At 48.6% G+C, this 26,400-nt stretch overlaps 2 protein-coding genes and 1 long non-coding RNA gene across 15 annotated transcripts in view; 1 reads left to right on the top strand and 2 right to left on the bottom strand.

The window, feature by feature from the left end:
* LOC121595888 (proton channel OtopLc) overlaps nt 1–18,535 on the bottom strand; it is a 61,295-nt gene extending 42,760 nt beyond the window's left edge. The window contains exons 1-2 of one of the 11 annotated variants that reach the window (XM_041920240.1): nt 18,188–18,535; nt 14,391–15,137 (exon numbers count right to left, since the gene is read on the bottom strand). In XM_041920240.1, the coding sequence (XP_041776174.1) occupies nt 14,391–14,459 (69 nt within the window). In that variant the 5' untranslated portion in view covers nt 14,460–15,137; nt 18,188–18,535. Of the gene's footprint in view, nt 1–8,746; nt 11,070–14,390; nt 15,138–16,518; nt 16,633–18,187 lie in introns of those variants that run through there. The other 10 variants (XM_041920241.1, XM_041920244.1, XM_041920243.1 and 7 more) reach the window with 10 other exon arrangements.
* Nucleotides 18,536–19,351: 816 nt separating this feature from the next.
* On the top strand, nt 19,352–23,192 carry LOC121595890. Its single transcript, XR_006005212.1, has 3 exons — nt 19,352–20,196; nt 22,006–22,219; nt 23,103–23,192. It is a non-coding gene; the product is annotated as an uncharacterized LOC121595890 (long non-coding RNA).
* LOC121595887 (protein bark beetle) overlaps nt 22,259–26,400 on the bottom strand; it is a 27,487-nt gene continuing 23,345 nt past the window's right edge. For 2 of the 3 annotated variants that reach the window (XM_041920236.1, XM_041920237.1), the window contains exons 6-11: nt 26,011–26,366; nt 25,817–25,942; nt 25,474–25,497; nt 24,842–25,310; nt 24,550–24,771; nt 22,259–24,189 (exon numbers count right to left, since the gene is read on the bottom strand). In XM_041920236.1, the coding sequence (XP_041776170.1) occupies nt 23,092–24,189; nt 24,550–24,771; nt 24,842–25,310; nt 25,474–25,497; nt 25,817–25,942; nt 26,011–26,366 (2,295 nt within the window). In that variant the 3' untranslated portion in view covers nt 22,259–23,091. The remainder of the gene's footprint in view (nt 24,190–24,549; nt 24,772–24,841; nt 25,311–25,473; nt 25,498–25,816; nt 25,943–26,010; nt 26,367–26,400) is intronic. The other variant, XM_041920239.1, reaches the window with a different exon arrangement.

The raw sequence follows: 26,400 nt of genomic DNA, 5'->3' as shown, positions 1-26,400 counted from the left end.
TTTAACTTTTCTTTTAAACTAAATAATATAAAGAGCAGCTAATCGATCCTTTTTTTAAGGCATAATATTAGGTTGAGTAATTATTTGTATTTTTGAAAATGTATGGAAAGAAACAAAATCGTTTCTAATCAATACTGTCAATAGTTTACACGAATTTAACAGCTTATTCAACATGTTTAATAGCCCCACGCACAAACGTTTGCCATCGGTACCGTAAGAACATTCCAGAAGATTCCACCACCGGTGGTTTGTGTATCGACAAGATCGCGAAACGGAGAAGCGATAGCGAAGCGCGAAACCAGCGAACGATCTCAACACCGGTCACGCGCGTTTGTTAGTTCACCGTCAAAAAGTCTGCATCGATTACGCTTCTCCATCATGCACACACACACACACATACACACAGAAGCACGCACTTAACGCATGGTGAAGTTAAGGTCACCTAACCATTTATTCATCGTGATCAAGCACGAGAGAAGCATCACCACCACCGCCCGAAGGGGCAGCTAACCTGGGCGTTCTGCCTTGTACGTGATGATCTCAAAACCCTGCACAACTCGGCGTGTTCCCCAAATGCATCATTCATTGATCGGACAACTTGCCGAACCCGTACAAAAACATACACACACACGTCACTATTATTCATCAGTCGACAGTTTGGCGAAAAGAATTTGAAATTCTGAACATTAGCCCGAAAGCCAAACGTACATTTACAAGTCTGGGTTTGGGGACTCACACCTGGACTGTGTGCAGGAGGATGGAAACGTGACAGAACGGCCGGTGCCAAAGCGGCACGATGGAGAGCTAGCGATCCTTGGAAGCTGATCAAGACCAGAGCTGGTTACATTGCGGAGCGGCTGTAAAAAACCCTTCTTGAATATGGTTAAGCAGCTGAGAAATACAGAAGGTCTTACAACCCCTCCTATTCTGACGGCTTTGCTAAGTGATGTTTAAAGATTTTACTGCCTCAAAATAGGTCAGAAGTCGGATACGGTTAACAGTAGCGCTATGAGCTCTGTTACTCTTTCAGTACCCACCAGAAGTACCGGTTTTTGCAAATGAAATGAAAACATGCACAACCCCTTGCAGAACCTGATCCGGTGCAGGTTTTGGGGTGTCGATTGAAACTACTCCACGTTATCGACCTCCGTCGTGTGCAGGCAAGCTTACCGTGTTAACCGTTCAAGCAAAGCAGCACCCGGAACGTGCTCTACACGCAGTAGATTACCTGATCGTTTAATGCTCTGCCAGCCCAACTTGGTAATAGCTTGGGACTTCAGGATATTCACTGGCACCACCACACCTAATCCACTCCACACAATGCCGAACCGATCCAGACGCTCCTCTGGCACAGTTATTGCAATCGTCGTAGTCGTACTACCGCGACTTTTCTGGAAGGTGCGACGTTGTGTACGCCGCGGGATTGCTCTCACGCGAGAAAGCGTGCACACCAGAACATGAAACGAACAAAAAACAGGATCTTAACCAAGAACGCATGACTACACGGTCGTACCACGAGGACCCATTGGACGATGGAGGCAACTGTGGCGACTGTAGGAGTACAACACGGGAGTACCAACCGGCAACACGTTTGCCGACCGCAGAAAGAAAAAAATCGCAAGAAGAAATAATGGCCACCTACCCCCCCCCCACCCCCTCCTCTCCTTCCAGAGGCAATCCCCACACGGACCATACCAAACCACAAACCGTAATACACAACCGCGGGCATAGGAATCCGAGAAGCGGTGTAAAACGCATAAATCATGAACTCAATCTCCCTGAGCCCTTCGCAAACCCTTTCTTCTTTTCCACAAGGGAAGGGCGTTGGAGAGAGGGAAAAACTTGCAACGAAAAACCTCCGCTAGAACCCAGCACAACCTCCACCCCACCCCCCTCTTAGATACTATTCTACTTGCTCCAAACTCTGTCGGTCTCTCTGCCTTTTTCTGTGTGAGTTTGTGTGTGTGTGTGTGTGGTTACCGATACCCGGGGTACACCACAACTGGGTGGCAGCGATCTGACGTGCCATCAGAATGCTCCCTCTTCCCCCCCCCCCCCCCTCACCATCGCACAGCCGTTTTTTCGCTGCCTCGCTTAATGTTGTGCTCCACTCGACGTTCGTTTTGGTATTTTCGTTTCCCTTCCCTACGCTCATTGTCGTGACGCAAAAAGATATTCGCGTACAGCCGCAGCCAGCCCGCGACAGTCAGCAGAGCTGAGCGGGGCAGCTTAAGCAAACGAGCCCGGAGTGGAGCAAACCGGGAAGGCAAGGAGCAGCAGCAGCAGCAGCAAGCCGTCTTTGGTTGATTTTCTGGTTTAACTCGTTCGACAATTGAACGCCTTCCACCCCGAGGGAGACCGGGCTCGTTAAGGGGTGTGCGAGATTTCGAGGTTAGTACGCGGTCACGATTATGTCTTGCGTGTGTGTGTGTGCACACGCAAACCACCCTCCTCTCCCACCCACCTTAAAAGGGTTGTAGAGCAGCGTCCAACATTTTGCAACTTCTCTCTTCCTTCGAAAAGGAACGGATCTAGTTGTAAAAAGCGTCCTCCACCGTCTTCCCTGCTGCTGTCCGCGTGCGTGTGTTCTTCGGACGATGTGTGTGTGTGTGTGTGTGTTTGGCCGCGAATTAGATCCGCCCGCGGCCAAAGTGTCTAGTGTAGGGTGAAACCGATACACACAGAGGCAAAAGCAATGGACGGGAATTATTCGAAGCCAGCCGCTGCCAACGTAACCGGTTTCTTGGGGCTCGCGTAGTAAGACAACCTCTGGAGTAGGCGCGTAAGAACGTACCCGGCCCAGCAGAAACGGAAAACGGCGGAAAGAAAATTGCAGCATTTACCAACCCCCAACCAGTGCGGGGAATAGGAGAGACGTACAGACAGCAAGCGCGTAATAGACCGAAAAAGACGGGCCCGGGCACCAACAACGCGTTCCACCGCTTGCTTCCACTCTCGCACCGTCTCGCGGTTGGATGGAAATGCTCACGAACGGTGCGCTTTGATTTGATTGAGAGCTTTGGGTTTAACCTTTCTTCGTCCTTTACTGGCTGGGAGTATGGTGTTGGCAGCCGTGTGCGCGTATCGGCGATGGATTGCCGGGTACTTAATCAGACAATCGGGCTATGAGGAAAACCCACGCACCGTCCTCCATTCCCGTACAAAAGCACACAAACACACACACACACTGTCGGGTTCGTTGCTTACTGCTCATCTTCCGCGCGCAGAGTGCGATAGAAGGAACAGCGAGAGAGATTGCAAACACCATTTGCGGTAGGTGCGCACCACATGCATACATACATACATACAAACATGCTGAAAGTAGTTTTCACATTCTTTTGGGCCCGAAATTGTTACGATCCGGTTCTGGGTTTTTGTTGCCGGTTTGCCTCGACACTGGCTACCCGAAAAGGGCCACCTTCCCCTAAATGTTGTCCTACTGCTCAAAAAAAGCATCAAACCCCGTGGCACTGCGTACTGCGGAAGAAGCCAAGCGAGCGCGAGTCTCGCGTCAAGCTTCGACCGAGCCGTTCTGCCACAAACCGGAATGCATGCGCGCATATTTTATGCTTGCATTAAGCAATGGCTCAAACCAAACCGTATCGAATGTTACTGCTGCCCCGCAACAGCTACATCAAAGCGTGCACGGACGTAATTTTAATTCTCTCCTTCTCTGTCTCTCTTTCTATTTCTTTGCTCGGAGAGGGCAAACCGGGGCATTGCGGGGTGGTCATGATCGTGAGGAGATTTCCGTCATACAATGTTGCTTCTTTGACGGCAATGGTTTGGGGGGGGGGGGGGGACGAAATTTTTCAAACAATTTATTGGTTTATTAACTTTATGACACTTTTTCCACGCAACCGCCGCCGCTGCTGCTGCTGTGTGTTCATTATTCCCTTTTACACACGTACACACACACATGCAAGGGCCTGTGGAGAAAATTAAACCACAAACTAATTGCACCACACGCTAAGCAGCGATCAATAAAACAAAAAGAAGCATGAGAGCATGAGAAACATTGACTGCCCTCCCACCAACCCACCACCCAAGCATCATTAATTACAGGTCCGGTGTGCAAGCACGATCGAATGGTACGCTTTTTATCGCACACTTCTTCAAAGCATCGAGCATACTCCGTGCTTTCCCGCTTTCCCTCCCCCCGGGGGCATTCGCCTGGCACATCAAAGTGAAAAATATTATCAAACGCGAATTTTGAAATAAAAACGCAAAAAATAACAACCCCTGCCGCACCTATCAATCTCCCACTACCCCGCTCCTCTGTTCGATTCGCACCGTGTTCCAGCCCTTCCCTTTCCGTCAAACTGTGGGGTTTGCTGGAATAATAATAACAAAAAAGAAAAGGTCGGTTATTAAAATTAATTAACCGTACTAAAAGATAGGCTTGATGTCGCTTGCAAACACTGAGGAGAGCAAAAGCGTTTAAAACACATACACCCACCTCCCAACCCGCTGTTGCCGATGGACAGTAAGTATCCTTTACAACGAGAGCCCACCACTCTGTTCCCCTTGTGCACACACGGACACTCACACTGTTTGCTCCTTAGGGTCCGATTGGTCCTCGATCGAAACACGATCAAATTTCCGACCGGGCTTCTGTAAACCACCGCCCGTCCGTCCACACCGAGGTACCCAGCTCCTCGTTGACTTTGCAAAAAAAACCGTCCATGTTACTTTTTCGTCTGCTTCAAACTCCCACCACTTCGGTTACTCTCTTCCTTCTTCAAGGGTGACAAAAATCGATCCCCTTTTAGGAGAGAAACATAGAAGCTAGCCACGTGTCCGTACCTTCCGACCGTCCGACACGTGGGACAGAGAGGGAGAGAGAGAGAGAGGTGGCAGCAGCATAGATGCACGTTATTGGAGCCATTTGCCAATAACTGCTGACCGTTTGAGCAGAAGGCAACTCCCAGCAGCAGCAGCAGCAGCAGTAGTGGGTGGCAGTGTAATAAACGATTATGTTACAAAGCGGACAGAGGAGAAAAAAGGGCAAGTTTAGGGGCCTCCCGACGGACCCAACGGACACGGACAGCTGGAGACGGCTAGCGTAAAAAAGGCCCCCTGCGCCGGTCCAGCCGATCCTGCCAAGCTGGGGGGAAAAGCTCTAAAAACCCGTGACATTCACGGTACGGTAATCACGAGTGAAGTTAAATTTCCTGTAAACTTTCTTGTCGTTGGTCGATGGTTTTTTTTGTTGTACTTCGTTCCCTTTTAATTTTCGTTTCCCTCCGCTTACGTGGGCGTGTTTGGGTAAATGTGTGTGTTTTTTTTTTCTCACCCTCGTGGAACATGTTCACATTTAGCAGCGTTACTGCGACGTGCATTAAGCTTCGCTTTTCTACATAGATTTTCTGCAGCGTGAGAGAAAAGACCACCCCATACTAGGAGGATTATCCCGTTTTCCTAATATTACTCCGGACAGGGATTAGCTTAAATGTCGTCTGACATGGGGCACCGGCCGAGTGTTACAATGCGTGCCAGGAGAAGGCGAGACATCAGTGGGGAGGATTTTAGGTGGTGTGTGTTACATCGGATCGGAAAAAGTATCCATCCAAACCCCGTGTACGCGCGAGCGAGCGGTGCACCACGGGAAGGGTCGGCACCGGGGCTTCGCTCAGTACTGGCGCCACAGCGGCCAACACTTGGAGGCTTAGCTGCGAAGCAGCGTGATTAATTTTTGAGCTGTCGAAACATTTCTGCGAAAAAGGATGAAGAGGATATTAAGCATGTAAAGGAATGATCACAAAATTGACGTCATGTAGAGCCGAAAGGTGTGCATTTAAAATGTCTATTTTGTAAGCATTACACTGTAGGATCCTTAGGACTTCAGATTTGTAGAGCTGTTGAGAACTTCTTACTGTATAACGGACTTGTCGGATCACTTGGTATCTTTTATCCATCGAAAGCTCGAACACATGAACATTGAACTACACAGCTAGAGATGTGATTCTACTGTTACTGGTAAAAATACCGAATTACTTTTTCTACACTAGCTTCTCAAACTCTGATCAAATTCGTAGAACATCAACAACTAGTGATCAGATTAAAAAGTTATTTTTACTGTTTAATTTTACCTTTCATTGGTTGGAAAAGTGCAGCACCACGACCAGTTACTTTTGATGAATCATTAGTAACTAGTAATAGATAACTAGTTATAAGTTTACAAGTTACCCTAATCCTTTTATTTCATTTCAAAGCAAGGGCGAGTTACATGTAACCAGCTGTAACCAGTTAGCGATAAATCGTTATTTTAGTTTGTTACTTTGAGTCATGCGCTCCGTTGTCTACCGACATCTTACCGACGTGCCTTTTGGTAAGCTTAGAATCATAGAAAAGTATCTAGTTACTTTATTTTTTTATTTCTAACCATCCCATCTCTACCGCAGACAGTGCCATCAAGCGTTACATTTTATATGTTGTGTATGTTCTACCTTACTAATGTGACATTTTCATTTTAAAAGCATGTTTCCCTTCCTATTAAACATGCTTTAAAACTATTCCTGCACCACAAAAACCATTGCAAACATCTTCTGGTGGGGTACTACGTTGCTCGGCTAAAAACCTCTATTTCCGTGCTTCTAAATTCACACACAGGCATTCAAAGAGGAGTACAAAGATCAATCTGGAAAAGAACAACGTGCATCAGAATAACACACGCTCGGCAAGTCCATTACTACTGTGTGTGGACCTCCGTGTGGAGCAAAAAACAACAACCTCCAAACAACCAAATGCGTAACGTACAACCGAAGAAAACTAACGTCTTGCAAGAAAGAGTATTCCAACAGAAAGAGAGGGAGACACCCTCTCAGAAAGAGAGAGAGAGCGAGAGATAGAGAGAGATAGAGAGTCGTACGAGAGAGTCAGTTCCAAAATTTTCCACCAGTCGGACCATACACACACACGGTGTTGTGCACGGGTCGATTCATAAAAAGGAAAAACTACGCTCTACGGAACTAGAGCATTACGGCTGGAGTGGTCCGTGAATGAACTGGGAGCCACGCAGCACAACCACCGCCGCGCGCGCACACACACTCAGCGGGAGGGTTCCGGGAAAGGGTGTGTGTGTGTGTGTTGGTTGTACAAAAAGAAGAACGGCCACCACAACCACCACCAGTCCACCAGGTTCTTGTTCGCTCCAGGAATGGGGTCGTCGTCTAATGCTGAAATAACATTTTCTACGCCATCGCGTAGTATGCGCAAAGCGCAGCAGCAGCAGCCGAACGCCCGAGAACCCGAACCCCGAAACGTCGGGCACAGTGTGTGTGTGTGTGAGCGTGTGTAGTACGACGGGGATGACTTTGAAGTCTCCTGGAGAGGTTGTTCCCACCTCGAACCTTTCTCTGGGCGTTCGTCGTGTCGTACGCTTTACGCTACGCTTCTTACTCTACGCTACACGCGCTTGATGGTTGGACACGAACGGGGAAAAAGGGCCAACGCCACACTACTAACTAACCTGCCATCGATCAACCCCCTTTTCTTCACAAGCTCTCCTTTTCTCTCTTTCGCTCTGACTCATCCGCGTATTTCAGATCCATCGTCCTCCCCCCACATGTACACGCACACCAAGTACGCCGAGAAGATGCCGGAAAATGTACTCGAATTTCTCTTGCGAACAAAATAGTCGAACACGAGAACGTCTTGCGGCATATACGGATACACACACACACCGAGAGTGGCGAAGGTGGAATGCCTTCCAGAGTTCAGGTCGATGAAAGATCCTTTTCTTACATCTATAACCCCCGGCAGCTCATCCACACACCCGCCCAACAGCTTGAAGGCTTGAAGGAACGTGTTCAAGAGCACAAGATTCGAACATTCGATGCGGAAATGCTACACCGCCCCACTCACTACTCTCCACTTGTTCCTGGGAGCTGTGCGACCCAGGTACGGCTCTAACCTTCCCGAGCCTCCCCATAATGATGCTGCCGTGAAGCGTCCCTAGAGCTGGAGATAACCACAATAAGAATCGCCAATTCTGGTCGTGACGCAAGAATTCGCGAAGATCTCCAATGGAATCGTTCCTGGCGGTGGTCTTCTAGCTACAAGGTCACCGTGCAGAACATGAAGCTCCTCTCATCATCCCCTCTTGTTTGGTTCGGGTTCAGCATCAAGCAGCTGCAGCACAAAGACACACGCACATACATCAAAGCCGTGATCGATACTTGGAAGTGACTTTCAAAGCAGGGTCGCTTGCAGAGCGAGATGTTTTCCAGGCAATCTAGAGGCTTCAAATTATACCCAATTACTTGTAACCATGTTCCTGCTTCCCGGAGTCGATGTAGATATCATTCTTCTACAGCGAATTTGCACAACTGCAAGCGGTCGGCCGTATTTATTTTGCGTAGGCAGTGCACGGTCCGTATCTCAGCCTCCATTTACCAAATGCTTGCCAGCTTCGTTTGTAAGTGACATTGACGAAGGGGCCTCAGACACGCACACACACGTACGTCCCATCACAAAACGCTAAGTGTGTTCTAATGTTCTTCCGGTTATTGCATGAAGATATCATTCCTCCAATGTCACACACTTTTCGGGAAAAGGTAACGAACTCCGGGTAACTCCGTCGCAGCCAAGGTATCACGAGATGTTCTCTGGGAAAAGGTGAACGTCTTCTTCTACGCAGCACCTTTGAGCCCGTTTGATTAGATTTGGACATTTGGGTAGTTTTGAAGGGTATCTCACACCTCGGGACAACATTAGGACCTCTTCCAAAGTGCCCTATACTTACCCTCCGCGATGGGAACAGGCCAGGCATTTTGCAACCACAAATTTGCTTCGGCTACCCCCTCAGGAGCAAGTAGTTTCGGGGCCGGAAGGCTGGATGGAGTAAAACACCGGTATGTGTATATGTGTGCTATACACACACACTCACAAACACACACAGGCACAGACCACTCGACACTTCCAAAGTCACCTTCGGCAAACAACAAAGAATAGTAGGAGTTTGTTCTCACTGCACGCTCACCAGTCACCAAACACGCTCTTCGATTTTCCTGAACCGCGAGCAACACGGGAAGGTGATTCTCGGGAGTGTATGTGTAGCAGTAGTAGTAGTACCGTGCTATTCTCTAGCATTCTCTTTTTCTTTGTCCATCATCACCAAATATACACTAGAGAGCACGGTTTGTACTATTGCTGGCCGATCCTTTCCAATTCTTACAAAGTAATCCCTACGCAGGAATTGCGCACCTACTCACACACACACACACACTTCCTGGAGCAAGGAGAATTGCACACACTAGACAGCAAAGTCACAGCTGACACACATTGTAGCAGGATACGCCGCAGAGTAAAGCCCTTAACAGCACGGTTGTAATAGACTTTACGCTTCAATTTTCCGGATATTCACTCAGAGTTAAATATCGTGCCCCCATCGTTCTCGGGCTCTCGAATCGACCGCAAATGGTGATGGTTTCTTCAAAAACTTCCAAACGACATCTTCCTCCAGACCCGGTTTGAGGGATGGAAAGCACGGTTCCTTTGGCTCACCAACGGTAATGTGTCCTGATGTTAGTATGTATCGCTCGTGTTCGTGCTCTTTTTCTCACACATGCATTACGAACTTCTACAACACGTTCTCTCTCTCTTTCTCTCTCTCTCTCTCTCTCTCTCTCTCTCTCTATCGCTCATGCTCGTACAAACCTAGAACACGACGATTCTTCTGCGTACATCTCTCGGCGGCGGATTTGACACTTTCGCTTTCGATCATCAACTCACACTGGATGACCTCCGCAGCCAGCCGCACACACACCGAGTAATCATACACAATAATCCCGGAAAAAAGCGGGTAGTATAGGGCCTGGGGGAGTGCCTGAGGCAGGAATGAAATTCGACATCGATCGGAAATTTGCTGCTCACTCTGCTACGCTTAGGAACTTCTGTGGAGGATGATAACACGCCACCAACGCACACGCTAAGGCACTCGGTATAGGGCCAGTGTTGCAGCAGCGTCAGCTACTAGTCAGCATACTTTACGAGACGCACACACACACATGCATACACACATATCTTTCGCCAGGTTGCACTCTCTACGCGCGGTCTAGAGAATGGTTTCCTGTCCCGGCACACCTGGCAAACCTGGCAGGACAGACGGGCGGTTGGTGTGCAAACGGCTGAGTCTGAGCAATAGGTAGGTTCCCTCTACACGAGCACACCGCACTGCACGAGTTCTCGGCACACGACTGACAGCGTACGCGAGCCCACGGAGCCACCGGGCCCAGCGAGCGATGAAGGCAGAAACCAGCCGAGTCGAGTTGATGCCATCGATATTCTACCCAGCACGATTGTACAAAAGGGTCCTCTCACCCTCCCGTTCTTATGTGTGTGTGTGTATGTCAGGGTTTTCCTTTATAGCAACCGGATTTCTTGGTGCTACAAACCCGCTTGCACACTGCACGCGCTCGCCGCCGCACTGGGTAAGCGAAATAAACGATCAAGAATTCTGTCTCTTCTGTTTTTGTGCAACACGGGAACAGAACACAGACACAGAGTCTTCCACAGAGAAAAAACGGGGCCTATTTTTTAATTTCTATATTGTGTTGATCTTAATAAAAAGCTTTAAGTTTCTTCCGTTCCGGGGATGCTTTCCCGTTGAACGGTCCGGACCATACTGGAAGGACGAACACCCAAATCATTGTCGTCAATTGCTGCTACCAAAACGACGTACGACGACGACTACTACGTCCCTCTATCCATTTACTGAGGGAGGCTCGCTCTCTCTCTCTCTCTCTCTCTTTTTCTCCATCTCTCTCTTTCTCTCCATCTCTCTCTTTTCCACCATTTATTTCTATCCGCTACCATTACACGACAGCTCCCACCATCCCCCCAAACAGCTCCTGAGAGATACGCGGCGAGATATACACTCTCATTCTGGTACGGTTAGCTTTTGGCGTTTCCGTTTTTTTTTACTCCTTTTTATCGAGTTTCATGAGTATGTGCGTGTGTGTGTTTGTCCGCTTTCTCTACGCTCGTCCGTTTTGTCCTTGCTCATTCAACATTTTTATCGGTCACTCACCGTGGTCGGGTTCGGTGCACCACTCCGGCACTCTTCGCGCATCTTCTTCAACACCACTTTTTGTGCACCCTCCCCCCCCCCCCCCCCCGCACGACGGAGGTCCTGTGAGTGGTCAGTCATTTTGTCACTCACCGTGCGTGCGAGCTTTAAGCTCGCGGCATCACCGTTTTGACACTCTTGAAGCGTAAAGCACCCCCGTGTGCTGCACAAGGACACAGGCGCGCGCGGCGCCGTTGATGGCACTCGCGAGTGTCCTTTGTTACAGGAATTGCTTTTCGTCGTTGAGTGTGGGGGGAGATAGCGGTGCCGGTGAATGGGAAACGTAGGGACGTTTATTTCCGGAAGGCAGAAACTCGATACTCAGGGTGTGCTGTAACGATCCTGACATAAACGAGAGAGAGAGAGAGAGACCAAGAGTAACAGAGCAAGCTAACGTTTTCCGTCTCACTCAGTAGCATCCAGCGAACATAACTCAATCGCGCCACCAATACGGTAAAACGCCGAGCGAAACCAGTGTAATATATTGTTGCAAAATTGCCATTTTCCGGAGCCGGAGCTTTTCGGAACTTCGGTGTTTGCCACAGGAGTTGATAGCTGTCCGGAACAGCGGCGGAAATCAGGAAGAGGGATCTTCCACAGTAGTAGTTCGTAGTTTTGTTCCCCTCGCCCCCCCTAAACCACCCACTCATCAGAGCAATGATCCAGTGTGTGTGTTCGTGTGTTTTTTTGTAGCTTTTCCCTTCTTTGTTGGGTATTACACTTGGGTCATGCGCGTATGCGGTGTAGCCTGCCGTCGCGTAACGTGATTGAATGAAACGCACCTCCATCCGAAAGCTGTTCGCCACTTTCACTCCTCACAAGTCAGTGTCCGACCCTTCGCCCTTCCCGGTCCACGCACGTACCAATATATCGAGCTCCATCGACCGGACACACAAAGGACACAAAGTAACTCACTCACCATGGGAAGGACCTCCGTTTTTCGATTCCATATCCAACCAGAAAGCAGGAAAAACTGGTTCGATTGTCTAGGGAAAACACACACACACACACACCCACTAAACATGGAAGGTGAAGGTAGTGGAGGACGCCAGCGGAATAGAATTCGATTTCAAGGATTCGCTATTGCGAACTCTCGCAGCAGTCATTGTGTAATGTCCACAACTAGCCAGGACACACAACCGAAGCTACAGAGCGTGTAGCTCAGACGGGGCTCGTCCTTGTGCACACTGGCAAACGCACAACAGCAACAACAAACGTAACAAAACTGAAGGCCAACAATGGCATTCACGATGGGTGTCGCTCCATGTGTGTATGTGTGTGTAGGTGGCTGGTGGCTAGGTGTTATTTTTGCACCGAAGGTTACTGGCTGGCCCGTAGGATAGGCTAAGGGTGTACCAGAGGTTTTCTCGAACGTTTTTTGCCGGTTTGCACAAAAGGTTTCTAGTGACTATTTGCCACTCGTTAATTGGAAGGTGTCCATTGCAAATGGAGCCCGTTTCCGATGAAGTTGTTAGCGAGGAGCAAACAGATTCACAAAATGGGAGTAAATTTACTGGAAAAAAGGTTCTAGCCCAGATGTAGATGAGTTTTGTGTTGTTAAAAACATAGTCTGTAGGCGATACGTATCGGGAAGGGTCACTTGGCAGTATCGAGAATCATTCAGAATAATTTCAAGTCAACTTGTGTCTATCTCAGCTTAAGACACAGCTGAAGCGCACTTGGGGACTTTTTGAGACATATTTCTATCCAAAAAGCAGAAAAACAATGAATCCTCAGTGAGTGTGTCTGAAGAGAAAGGCCCCCCTGATAAGAATCGATATATGGTGCGCTTCGTTATTTTCGAAGTCAATACGGCCTCTAACCTTCATGAACATTACCTAGATTCTACTGTTAAAGCCATGACTAAGCAGGCACAGAAAAGAATCAAACTCACTAGTGACGGTGTACAAATGCTCTTTTAGGCCAACAATTGCTGGTGGTCAAACGACACATTTTGCTGGAGTGGGATGGTTTGAGTCGTTTGAACGACTCCGGACGACTACAGACGACGTGTGACGACTCCAGACGACTCAGAACGAATCCGGACGACTCCGTTCTCGTAATAGCTTTTGATAACTCCGGTTGATGCTGTACGACTCCCAACGATTCTGAGAGACTTTTAACGACTCAAAACTACAAACAATGACTCCTGAACGACTCAACAGTACTCCAGACAACTACTGACAACTCCAGATAACTCCGAACAACTGCAGACGACTGCAGACGACTCCAAACGTTTCTGGACAAATCATTTGGAGTCATCTAGGTCAGCTCTGAGTCGAATCCGATATTGAGTCTAAGTCGGATTCAGTTTTAAAAGCCAAAATCAAAATGGCTCCCCGACTCAATTCTGGATTTTCCATAACTAGCAACAATACTTTTCCATAACTAGCAACAATAAGGGCTTTCGTAAGAGATTAGCAACCCGAAATCTATAACATCATATCTCCAGCCATACAAATCTTTTATCAAAAGGGTCCCATATTAAATATCTAAAAAATAATCCAATAATATTCTTCAATTATGTATCAAATAAATTCAGCAACCGAGACATCCGACAAACAGTCCCAAAAAAAGCACTCTAACCTTCCATATATTGAAACCATATTCCTTTGTTCTCCCATCACGGGTACACACTCCATGAATCAAACCACCCATACAATATTCCGATGCTCCAAATGTAACCCTAGCGCCCGAAGTAATAATAACCTTCCCGTAGCACACTTCCATGAATTACGCACAAATCTACAACCGGCTCTCTTTATTGGGGGACAGATGGGACCGGATTTGTTGTCGTACTCAGAATGGTATGGATCTTTTTCCAGCAATAGAGAAACAGAGAGAGAGCCCGCTGTAGTACGAGACCCACTGCCCTCTGAGAGGCACATGACAGTGCACATGTTGACTGCCCACGCTATTGCACATTCCGGTCCAGTGCTGCTGGTTAGAAAACCGGTGAGCAAAACGATCGGCACCGGTGCCAATCGGACAAGCGTGCTGTCCCGTACGGCGAGCTGGGTGAGAAATGAGAGCAGAGCAGTAACCGAGAGCTGAGATTGAAAATGGAGTGCAATCTCATAACTCACGCAGATAGATAAAGGGGCAGGATAGCGAGAGACCATGACCCCGTGTACCAAACCGGTTGCATTAATGGGTGCAAATGATGGAGGGGCGAATTTTCACCTAGCGGAAAGCTGAACTTCATCGATGAACCAGTGAAATGTCATTTCTAAGCTAAACTGGGAATGTGTCTAGCATACAATATGCCACATTTCTTCATCGCTAGAAGCATGCAAATAGCACTACGAACTCCACTTACCTTCTCATTGACCTGATTCTCATCGTTGATTGATTGTGTGCGGAGCTTGTGCGTGAGGTACTTGAGCATAGTTTGGTTCGCTGCTGACCGCTTGCCCGACGCCACCTTGCACCGCCGCCTCGCCGATCTCGCTGTGCCTCGCTGTACCCCTCCTCCTCCTGCTGCTACCTCACCGGCCGTCGCACTTCCGTCACCGCCAACGCTTCCTTCCTCGCGGGCGCCGAGACCGCCAAAGTCCTGCACGGTGAAGATACACTTTGACCGTCCTTCCTTGTGCCGGCGAACGCGAACACGCTGCTGCTGCTGTTGCTTCTCGCTTTTCCGTGTGCCTTCCACTTCCACGGTTGCCAAACACTGCACGGCCACAGCTTCGCTCACACACCCGCGGTGCGGTGGAACTTTACACTGTACGAAGACGACGACGACGACGACGACGACCACCGGCGAACCAGACGAGCGTGCTCCAGGATCATAAGACAGCCACGACGACGACGGCGACTACGATGGCCGCGCTCACTGCACATACACACACACACACGCGCGCGCGCTCTCTCTTTTCCTCTCTCAAACTCTGCACGAGGGACAAGGAGGAGGGATACGATTGCGAAAAGTTTCTGATGGCACCGGCTAGAGTAAGGGGTTACGCGAACTGCCACAATCTGTACATTTCCGGCAACTCCTTCTTCACGCGCTACTACTAGCAACACTTCACCGTCGCTCCGAACGATTGCTGCTCACTAGCGCACTCTACGAGGAGAGAAAAGAAGATGGTTGGAACCATGGTAACAGCACGCCATCTAGGATCATATCTCCCCCCGCCTGTTGTGACAGTTATGCTGCGACTGTGACGCCCCACAACAGCGTTTGACAACTGCATCCACGCCACCTCCCCCCACCATCATTGTACACCCATTGTCGGTGGAAAATGTTTTCTTCCACAGGAAAACTCCCCCCAACCTGCGGAGAGCAACTGCTCCCCTTTACCTTAAATAACAATAACAAAAAAAAAAACGTCAATCGCTATCTTGACAGCTCCCGTGTGCTGTCACTGTGTGACTCCATTTCAATTGCTTTCGGTGTGCCCCTCGACAAAAGAACATAAAAAGCAAAAAAAAAAACAAACAAAATGGCAACAAGGTGCAAACAAAGCGGGAAAAGATATTCCGGGAAAAGGCATTTCCAAAATTGCAACTAGCAACAGAGCAACAACGTTTTTTTCCTTTCTTTCTTTTTTTGCAATTCTCAAGGAAGAAAAGAACAAACTGTTGGCTGCTGCTGCTGCTGCCAATGTACGAATATTCTCCAAAACTGCGTGTCCTCTCTCTCTCGCTCTTTCTCTCTAGCACACACACATACGCAAACGGGCCGAAAAAGGATACGCCAGCGACACCATAGTAAGCTTCTCTCGCTTGCTCTCGCCGTGTTAGTAGCAGTTGTACTACGGCCTTTCTCTCGCTTCTCACTTACTCACTCACATCCCTCTCCATCCTCCCTCCTGCCGCAAACCTCATTTGCAAAAGGCCGTTTCACAAGCCGGCCTAGAGCCGAGCCTTTGCTCTTGGAGCGTGTCTATCTGTGTGTGCGTGTGCTTGGAGTAGGCAAGTTGCAATAAAATGTTATCGATTTTTCAATTTTCCTACGCCAAGATGTGCTCTGGTGGTGCAGGCGCTGCACTTTTCTGCAACCGAGCCGTTGCCGTTTGATTTATCGACAGCGCGTTGGGTGGAAAAATTTCGCAGCGCGGAATTAAACGAACAGCATTTGCTTTCCTTCGGTTTTGCTAACACAAAAAATTAAGCACCGGTTAAAGGAGCAAAAGCCAATCAAGGATATTGTTGGGCACTCTATCACTGATCCTTTTTTTAGGGGAGGAAAGCGGGGTTGACTAAAAAAATGCCACTTTATAGAAGGAAAAGATAATCATTCTTGCTTAAAATTAACACAAATGCATTTCAATGCTTGAAGCAGCGATTAAACTATCAAGTAAGCGGTGGAAATCGTCCGGGGAAACAACCGCCTACGCGTGCTTTGATGCTTCTTCCAGCTTCCAACTTTTCCAAACACACGCGCGCCTCATGACAGGCGCTAATTAAGCCCGATTTTTGCGAAAAATTCCAATCCCAGTCACCTACACAACCTACGACACACATCACCACCCTGCCAAAAAGCCTACTGAACGTGTGCGCTATCCGGAAAAACCACGCCACCGCGAGAGACCACCACTACCACCAACAACAGCAACAACACAAAAGGGCCACACAGGCCACTCCACACGAAAGCAGCCACCGCACGCCGCGCCGTCAAAACACTGCTGCCACTACACAATTTGGAGCATATATTTTATTGCCAAGCTCGGTCAGACTAATGTGTGTATGTGTGTGTGTGTGTGCTTGTGTCCTTACTTGCTCAATACACACTTCCTTGTGACCGGAGACGGAAGATGAAGCGGTTCGTTTTTTTCCCATCTTCATTTTCCCATTCTCACGCACGGGCCCACCGGAGAGCTTTCTCACGCGCAAAGCTCGCGCACACAGTTGCTGCTGCTGCTGCTGCGGTTCTCACGGCTCACTACGATGTGTGCGTGTGTGTGCATTTGATAAATATGCTCCATGTTGCACATGTTGGCATTCTTGGGACTGATGAGATAGGGAGGGGAATATAAGGAAGCAACCCTCACCACTCACCCCCTTTTTTATCAGGACTTTCTCAACATAATTTCACTTTGCGCACACGCGCACACGTGCGGGGCGGTCAAGAACCAAATTTTACTACCTCTCCTTCCCACCCCACCTGCCGTGCTCGAGAAATCCATTAATCCACCGAAACACGTTGTACTTTGGAGTTTGAGTCAGAGAGACAGGGAAGAGGAGGGGGAGGGGTTGTTGTTGGGAAGATTGTGAATTACTCTAATCGGAATTTGGAAAACACCAAAAACATTCCACGCGTACACAACACGGTGTGCGTCTGCGTGTGTATGTGTGTGTGTGAGTGTGTGCGATAAGATAACGCCAATTACACACAGAGATTACACCGAATTGCATTTGACAGCTCTGTCACTCTCTCCCCCGAAAAACTTCATTCTCGATGCGCTTCCTGATCTAACGGTGTGTCTGTGAGTGTATTTCTATATCCACTCTAAACACACACATACACACTCTCTCTATCTCTCGCTCTGCCTTTGCTCGTCATTAGAATGCAACAGTAGCAACAACAACAACAACAACAACAACACCAATAACACGTCACCCTCACTACCAATCAATGCAATCTGGCCATCGACGGGTGGAGGAGTTCACAACACACGACCGACGGTCCCAATTCCTGAACCACCCCACGCACGGCACTGTCACGGCCATTGCACTCTTTCGCGGTTTGCTTTAGGAGGGGGGTGGGGAGGGATGTTTAGGCGAACAATAAATTCGCATGTTGCCCCAATGTTCGTAAATCACCACACCAGAGCAGGAACACTACCGCGCGGTCCGTTTTGGTGGGATAAATCTGGTAAAAGGTGCTACTACCATCACCACTACTGGTTAGAACAGGTTTGCCTCCCTCCGCCCCCGAAACAAGATCGAGCCTGTTTTGTGCCCGCGCGCTCGATAGGATTCGGAAGAAGAACGCAAAGAGCAGGGCAACGGGGAAGGCATTGACAAAAGTTTGACTGTTGCCTGGGGCAACGGACGTAGTAGGAGCGGAGCATAGTGGGGAAGGTTTATGTTGATGGCGAAATGAAGCAATCTTATTTCTCCCATTTTTCCCTTGTCCCCATGGCCCGTAAAAACTAGAACCCTACTCACTATGACCACCTACCACCTTGGTGGTGCTTCCTAGTCCATCAATCCATCAATTCAGCACGACAAAACTGACCCACCAACCTCGGGGCTCGGCGCAACTTCTTCACTTCACTTTACCAACAACACAGCACAACAAAAACGTACAACCCCCGCCCGCCGAAAACACTAACCACCAGCCACTACTACTCCTCACACGCACGGTGGAGTACACACACACACCAAACGGCAAACGGGCAAAATACAACAAACGCCACGGGCCGGACACACTTCCTCACGCTGCTGCTATTCAACAAATTCTGAGTAACGCGAACGCAAAGCAAAAGCGGCTATGCTCCGCTCGGCGTGTGGTGTGTGCTATGAGCATGCTTATGTACACACGGTACGGGTGTGGAGGGTGCACAGGGGGTGGTCTGACAGGGTGTACCGTCTATGTATTATTTGGGGATGGGAGGCTGTCTGCAAGTGTGTATGTGTGTGTGTATGTATGTGCATAATACAAACACTACCGTACTGATGTGTGCGTGCTCCACCAAAATGTATCACAAATCAAACCTTACAACACAATATCGTTGTTTAATGCTTTTTTACATAAATCGTGCTTGCCCTTCCTCTTCTTCACCCCTTGCCACCCCAAGAAACGCTTCGAGATTGGTCAACATAAATAAAGCATTGACAAAGGACTGACATGAGTACTGAACACGACCAGCTAAACCCGTTCGGCTGGCTGTGTCTGTGTGCGTGCGTCAGCAAATCAAAACGTCAAAATTTCGATTTGTTTACATACGCGTACAGGGCTAGTTCGGGTTCATTTATTTTAAACTTTTCGCACGTACTTTCTTATCAGTAAAGCATGTTATCTACTGTAAAGTAATTTTGTTGTTTTGCTGTTAGATTTGTGCTTGTTGTAAAGTATCTTTTGTGTTATGTGTTTTGGTTTCAGGGTGGTAAGCTACGGCCGAGCAAGATACAGAAATCGGACACCACTTGCTACGAATGGGCTCATAACAAATTTTTCAACAAATTCGAAGCGCAGGGCTAGACAACGACATCCGTGGCACGATCCTTTACCGGTCTCTCCAATTTCTTGGCTTCGCGGATGATATCGACGTCATTGGCAGGACAACAGCGAAGGTGTGTGAGGCGTACACCCGACTAAAACGCGAAGCAGCAAGAATTGGATTGAGAATCAATGCGACGAAGACGAAGTAGCTGCTTGCCAGTGACTCAGACCATCTGGGAAGCAATGTAATAGTTGACAATGTAATTGACAGTTTCGAGGTGGTAAAGGAGTTTTGCTATCTCGGGACAGTCGTTACATCGGACAACAACATCAGCAGCGAAATCCGGAGACGCATTGTGCAGGGGAATCATGCATACTATGGGCTTCACCGACCTCTATGGACAGTAGTATTAGACCGTTCGAGTAGAGGATGCATACGCTCTGGGTGTGTTTGAGCGACGCATCCTCCGAACCATCTTTGGCGCTGTGTTCGAGCATGGAGCGTGGAGGAGAAGGATGAACCAGGACTGTACGGCACACCGAGCAGCCTAATGGTGGCGAAGGCTGGGACATGTTGTGAGGATGCCCCATTCATGTCCCATCAAGAAGGTGTTCGACAGCGATCTCCATATCAGCATAAGGTGCAGAGGAGCACAGCGAACTCGATGGCTGGATCAAGCGAAGTGAGACCTGTTGGAGATTGGGTTTTTACATGGATGGAAGGCTGCAGCCAGGGACCGGGCATCCTGGAGAATTATTGTTGACCGGGCCAAGTCACATCGACGTGCTCTATCGTGAGCAGACCAACAAGAGAGAAAGAGAGTTACGGCCGAGCAAGATACAGTAATCGGACACCACTTGCTACCAAGGGGCTCATAAACACCTGCTACTCCACAAGATGCTTACCAAGTTGCTATGCTATCAACGAGAAGAAAAAAGAAAATTTGCTGAAAAACTGACTTAATCTTCAGCGACAAAATGTACGAGATCCGGCAAATGAGATACATCAGAGGTATGTAATTGTTGTCTTTCTTGTTCCATGATTCGGATCTAAAAGAAGGTAGCTTTGGAAAGCTAGAACGATAACGAGCTATGTAAATTGTACACAAGAGTAGATCCACTAGTGGCTCTTTGTTTTTATCAGCAGAATTTAGGTGACCTATGACCGAATGATCATACTGCAACTGCCAAGATCGAAGCATAGACCATTCACATTGTCTTCAAACAGTACAATGAGACATGGCCCCGGTTTCTAGATCGAACGAAGAATCTTCCCTTTAAGTCGTATTGCAGACAGTGGCGGATTAAGGGTATCGGGGGCCCTAGGCGGAAAGACGAGCTGAAGCCCCCTGTAAATGGTAAATGTTGTTGGGGCGAGGGGGGGGGGGGGGTAGCGGCACTAAACTTGGTGTTGGGATATAGAACAGTAAACTTGAAATGCCGTCGGGGCCCCTTCGATCATCAGTCACATTTTTGTTGACGCGGGGGGGGGGGGGGGCAAATGATTCGCCAGCCTCGGGGCCCCAACGGCCATCCTTCCGGGGGCTGTTGTCGCTAGTACTCTGTCCATACGGCATACTATAGAATGGCGATCTACGGGGCCCCTAAATCGGCGAGGCCCCAGGCGACCGCCCAGTCCGCCTACCGTTAGATCCGCCACTGATTGCAGAGGAATATAGTCTTAAAAACTACAACGACGAGCTACAGTATCAATTCATTACTGCCAGCGGGATGGCTGTTACATCAGGTATTGCCAGTATGGCGTACGCTCGATTGCATATCTTATACCAGGGGTCGGCAAACTTTGCGACTGAAAGCGCCAAATTCTACAAAAAATACTTGTAAAGAATTGATAATCCAAAAGCTAAAATGTGTGAAAGTTCTAAGAAGTATATGAAGGTTATAGAGCCGCGACCTAGACAGTCGTACTTTGCTGTCCTGTACAATATTATCAGTCTTTTTTCAGTCTACATATACAATTCCTACTACCTGAAGACGTTTGGGACTTTATTTACGATTCGCTTATAGTTTTACTAGAAACCGGTGTGTCTACTACGAAATTCTGGATCGTCAGAAAAATATGAATGAAATTCGGGGCTTAAAACACACAATTTTTTTCGATTGAGAAAATCTTGATCAAAGGCTTAAACATTTACATTTCACTAATTGGTGTGAACATTACACACGCCAACCCAAGTGAGATTTGTTTGTTCGCACACCGCATCACTTTGCAAGTCATTTGTTTACACATACTGTAGAAAGCGAGGACCAGCTTTGTGTGAAATTGATCGAACAGGGCAAAATAAACACCCCTTCGACAAACAAAAACCCTGTTTCCCTATCCTCCCAATCGAATTGTTTCGGCTAGCAATCGAATCATTTCACAATTTTATTTTCTATTCACGATACACGTGCGTGCCCCCCCATTATGGTGGTGTCGAATTTGCATAAAGAATTCAGAAGTAGCGGATAAAAACGGAATTTGAAATAATAATCACTGCACCGCGGCCCGTGTTCCTCCTTTGGTTGCTTCATTTCCTGAGAACCAAAGCACTTGGCATAACAACCACAAAAAAGCCACCTCTTTTGCATACGTTGTCGACCTTGAGGGCAGCAGTTGTGTTGTTTTCGCAATCACCAGAAAAGGCTAATATTAACATTTCTGGCAGATTGGAGCGCAGATCTCCACTTCGTGGGATGCTGTGGGATGATAATTCCCAAAACAAGAAAATATGGTCACAAACGATCGAACGACAATAACAACCGAATTCGAAAAGAAACAAAATCAAGTTTTCGTCTTTAAACCATTCGCACATTTCAGCAGTGTCGATGATCTAATTCAACGCGGTTTGGCGCGACTGGCAGTCTCATCATCAGAGAGCGACAGTGTGTCATCGAAGCACACACACACACACACAACCTGCATGCGAAATGTTACCTGCCGCACATGTATCGTCGAACTGGCTGTGTCGAGCAGAAGCATTGCCGCAGCTCCCGCATGAGGAAGGATTGAATTTGTGGAGCTGAAAACTTGAGTATACTCGATAATTAACTATAGCAGTTCAAACACGTGCTTAAACATTTATCATCCAACATCCTCCTCTTGGCTATGTTGCTTGTTTTTATTGCGCTGAACATAAAATCATTCCATTAAACTACATTAACCTAAAACACGAACAGTTAAAAAAAGAAACGCATTCAAACACAACAGTGTTTCGTAGATTTGTTCTACCGTAATTACGTTTATCGTGTTGGGGGTGCTTTTGTCACTTGACGATCGATTGTCATTTACTCATCAGAATCAGAACATTAACACGTATTTAAAATCAATTTTTCACTTTTAAAAACTTTTGAACAAAAACACATGCTCCTATTGAACACACGCCTTTTCTATCACGCAGACGATACCACATCGATTATCTCGATGTGAAACGGTTGAAAGGGCGGGGAGTTTTGTGTTTTGCCTTCATTGGTCATGGAACCTAACATGAACCCCTACGACGTGAAGGGGCAGTAGTATATTTGTGCAGTATGAAACATTAAGGCACCACACAGCAGTCAATTTGCTGGTGCATTACGCTGTAGGGATTTCCCTGTCCATATCACGATTGTCCTACTGAGAGATAGTACTGCACTGATCCTCTCGCATTATCTCTTATCTTTCTATAAACGTTTTCAAACACAACGGCTCAAGCTGCTTACGTATAAAAGCACCTCCAAAGTCACTATAATCCCCCTTCTCTCTCTCTTTGAATCATTTTGTGCTAACCTTTGTTCGCTTGGTTTGTTTTTGATTCGCTAAATCGTTCGTTACCTTACAAAGCTAAAGCTGTACAGTTTCGTTTACAAAACAAAAAAATAGAAAGCAGCATTTGCAAACTAATGCACACACAAACATCCGTCTGTCTTACATTGCAGTTTCGAGTGGTTGCGAGTAGCTTCGACTGTCCGCACTCAGCACCGGCTGGCCGTCGACACCGGGCGTACCGTCGAAGTTCGTCTCGAGCAGCGCTTCCGATTTGGACCGTGCGTAGTTCGACCGCGACCCGCCGGCCGGTGGCATCGATGGCGCTGGGTCCAGCTGTTCGCCGGACGATTCGTACAGTGTCTTGGGCCGCTGCTGCTGCTGGCTGTCGGTGCGTGGCGGTGGCAGTATGGAGTCACGCTCCCGGCCCGGTGTGGCATACTTCTTGACCGCCTTGATGTACGAATCCGGCCGGCGCATCTGTTCCGGCTCGGGCGGTGCTGGCCGGCGCACCTGTATCGACGGTTGCTGGTACACGTGACCCATCGGTGGGACGACTGGCGGCGCTGGCCTTGCCGGTGGGCTTCGCTGCACACTGTACGGGATGGCGGCACCGTTCACACCACCGACCAGTGATTCGGTTTGCGAGCTGCGGGCCGGCTGAAAGCTGCTGTGGCTGACGGAAGCGGTCGGCGGTTCGTATTCGGGCAGATGCTGCTTCAGCTCGTGCAGGAAGGAAAGCTTGTCCTGCACGCGCATGGGCAGTGTGCTCGAGTTGCCGTAGTAGTCGGAGCCGGTCTCTTCCAGCATCTCCTCCTCGCCGCCCGGCGCATGGATGATGGGCGACTCCTCGTTGATGGCAGTGCTGAGCGAGTTTTGGCGCGTCACGCCCGAGTAGGTGGTGGACGTGTCCCGGAAGCCTTCGTTGCGGAAGGCAAGCTCCAGCGCGATGCTACCCCCGTGGCTGCTGTATTCGGGCAAACCGTACACTTTGGTTTTGGCCGGGGTGGCCCCGTTCGCCTGGCTGGCCTGGATGTACTCCGATGGGGCGCCGTTGCTTTCGCTGTAACCGAGCTGGCTTTTCAGCTGCTCGGCGTACTCGTTGCTGTACTGCTGCTTCTGCTTTTGATCGTACACGTCGTAGCTGGTTTCGGTGCTGAGCACGCTCTTGTCGACGGACTCGATCGAACCGTTCGAGGCCATGCGTTTGTAGTCGTTCGTTGTGGCTGTTCGCAGTGTGTCGGTCGATCGTGACATTGCCTGGTAGAGAAAGGAGTGCAAAGGCACAGATAAAGGATTAGAAATGTAGAGCAATTTTAGACATTTTAAACCTCCTAATGGAGAAACAACAGAACAAGCAAAACAGTTAAAACACTCGCAAACATTCCATAATAACAGCAAAGCCATGAGACGAACAACATTTGCACAGCAAAACACAAAACCATTCACTTACGACAAACGTTAAACTGCTGTTGGCTGCGCCACCGTTTGAGCAAAAACAAAAATGAGTTTAGTGATGTAAATTAGCATTCTTAGACGTCCACACATCGATCATGAATTGGCTTAATGTGACTGAACATCCCCACAACACCGCTCCCGGCACGATAAAGCACTACTTACATAATTTCTTCTGCGAAGCGATCCCTGCGGATCAATGCTGTTCAGGCTGCGCATGCTCTGGCGGATGCTGTTGCGTCGCTGCAGCCGTTGAGCCTGGCGGTAGCGTGACTTCTGGCACCAGCAAACACACACGATGCAGATCAGCACAATGACCAGCGCCAGCGCGACAATAATTCCGATCACCTCGATGCTAGCCGTCCAGTGCAGTGGATCAATCTCCACCTGGAAAGCGAAAGGAGGAGTTAGCTTTGGATGCCTTTTTGCTTCAACTCTGCTGCCATCCCATCCCTACCTTTGGATCGATTTCGCACAGGAACGCGTGCCGATTGTGGCACTCCTCCACCTCGACGCTCTGGTACAGGAAGGAGGTGCAGCGATCGATATAGTTCGCATCCTGCACCCAAACCCGCTCATAGTTGCGCAGATAGCGTGACTGCTGCTCGATAAACATCCACAGCGCGTCGGCATCGCCACTGATGAACGGCAGCGAGGCATTGTCCGATCGGCAGAAGTCACGCGCCTCCCGGAAGCTCATCGGTGCACCGACGTACATGTAGCAGGTATCGATGAGCAGTGTCCAGCCGGGAGGGCACTTCCCGTCCAGCACCGTCAGATTGTTCATGTGCAGCGGCAGGAAGGACACCTCCAGCAGCTGCGGATCGTCGAAGCGATCGCGGATGCGCGAACTAACCGCGAGCGTTTCGTTGTAGCTCCAGTAGTTGTGCCGGGCGTCGATTTTCGTCTTCCACACGTCCAGCGTGCTGTTGGGAGGGGTGCAGTAAAGCGTTTAGTAATTGTGATTTTTATTAATTTACATCTAAATATACACACGATTGCTAAGAAACTATGAAGTAAGCGAGCCAACACCAATTTGCGAATGAGCGAAACGAAAAAAAACAGTAAATATACACAACTGCACCTTACCTATTCCAGTACTGGAAGTCAATTCTGCCAGGGCGCACGATTGACGCACGGTTAGCGCAGAGTTGCAGCAGTTGCAGGAGTGGGTTGGAGGTTTTGTTTTTTAGAGAAATACAGACAGGGAAGGAGTAAGAGAAATAACGATCATCAAAATAGCATGCAAATTTGGAACAAATAAATAAAGAAAAACAAACGCCAAAACTGAGACACTTCCGGCTTGCTAGTGCATCGCATCTGTATACCGCTACTACTTACTACTCCTCTCTATCTCACAATTGTTTCTGGCTACTCTGGTTAGTTGGTTTTGAGGTCAGTTTTGGGTGTACTAGACTGGCTTATTACTTACATCGAACGATTGACGGTGATGATTTCGTAATCGTTGTCCGGGTTGGCGAAAATATTGTCCACGTAGTGTTGCCCGGCCGTACCGGCGACGATCGTTGCCCGTCCTTCCCAATCGGTGGCCACGTTACTAAAAACAGGGATAATATTTTGTCAGTACTCATCCGCAAATCATCCTATTGGATCTGTTTCACTCACTCATAAAATCCGTTGTGTGTCGTCGTTTGGTAAATGGGCAGCCGTACACGATCGAACCCGGACACCTGCACGATCCGCAGTCCCCTGTTCCGGTGCACGTAGTTGTAGGTGAAGTTGGAGACGACCTGGCGCAGCACCACCACATCCCGGAAGGTGGCATCGTTCTGGGTGATGTAGTTGTTGTGTATGATCACCTCCTGGTAAGGGGAGGACTGTCGTCCATCGACGTAGATCGCCGGTCGGTTGCGATTGCGGGCGAACAGGTTGTGATGGATCCAGCCACGCAGCGATGTAGCTGAGCCGCGAGAATCGGCCCGAATGGAGAGACCACCTTGGTTGGCCTGGATTAGATTGTTCTGAAGAAAGAAGATATCCATTAGTGCCTCAGAG

The sequence above is a fragment of the Anopheles merus genome, chromosome 3R (assembly GCF_017562075.2).
Source record: "Anopheles merus strain MAF chromosome 3R, AmerM5.1, whole genome shotgun sequence".
Classification (NCBI taxonomy): Eukaryota; Metazoa; Arthropoda; class Insecta; order Diptera; family Culicidae; genus Anopheles; species Anopheles merus.
The sequence above is the reverse complement of the archived record's forward strand: the minus strand, read 5'-3'. Positions and strand labels throughout refer to the sequence as shown.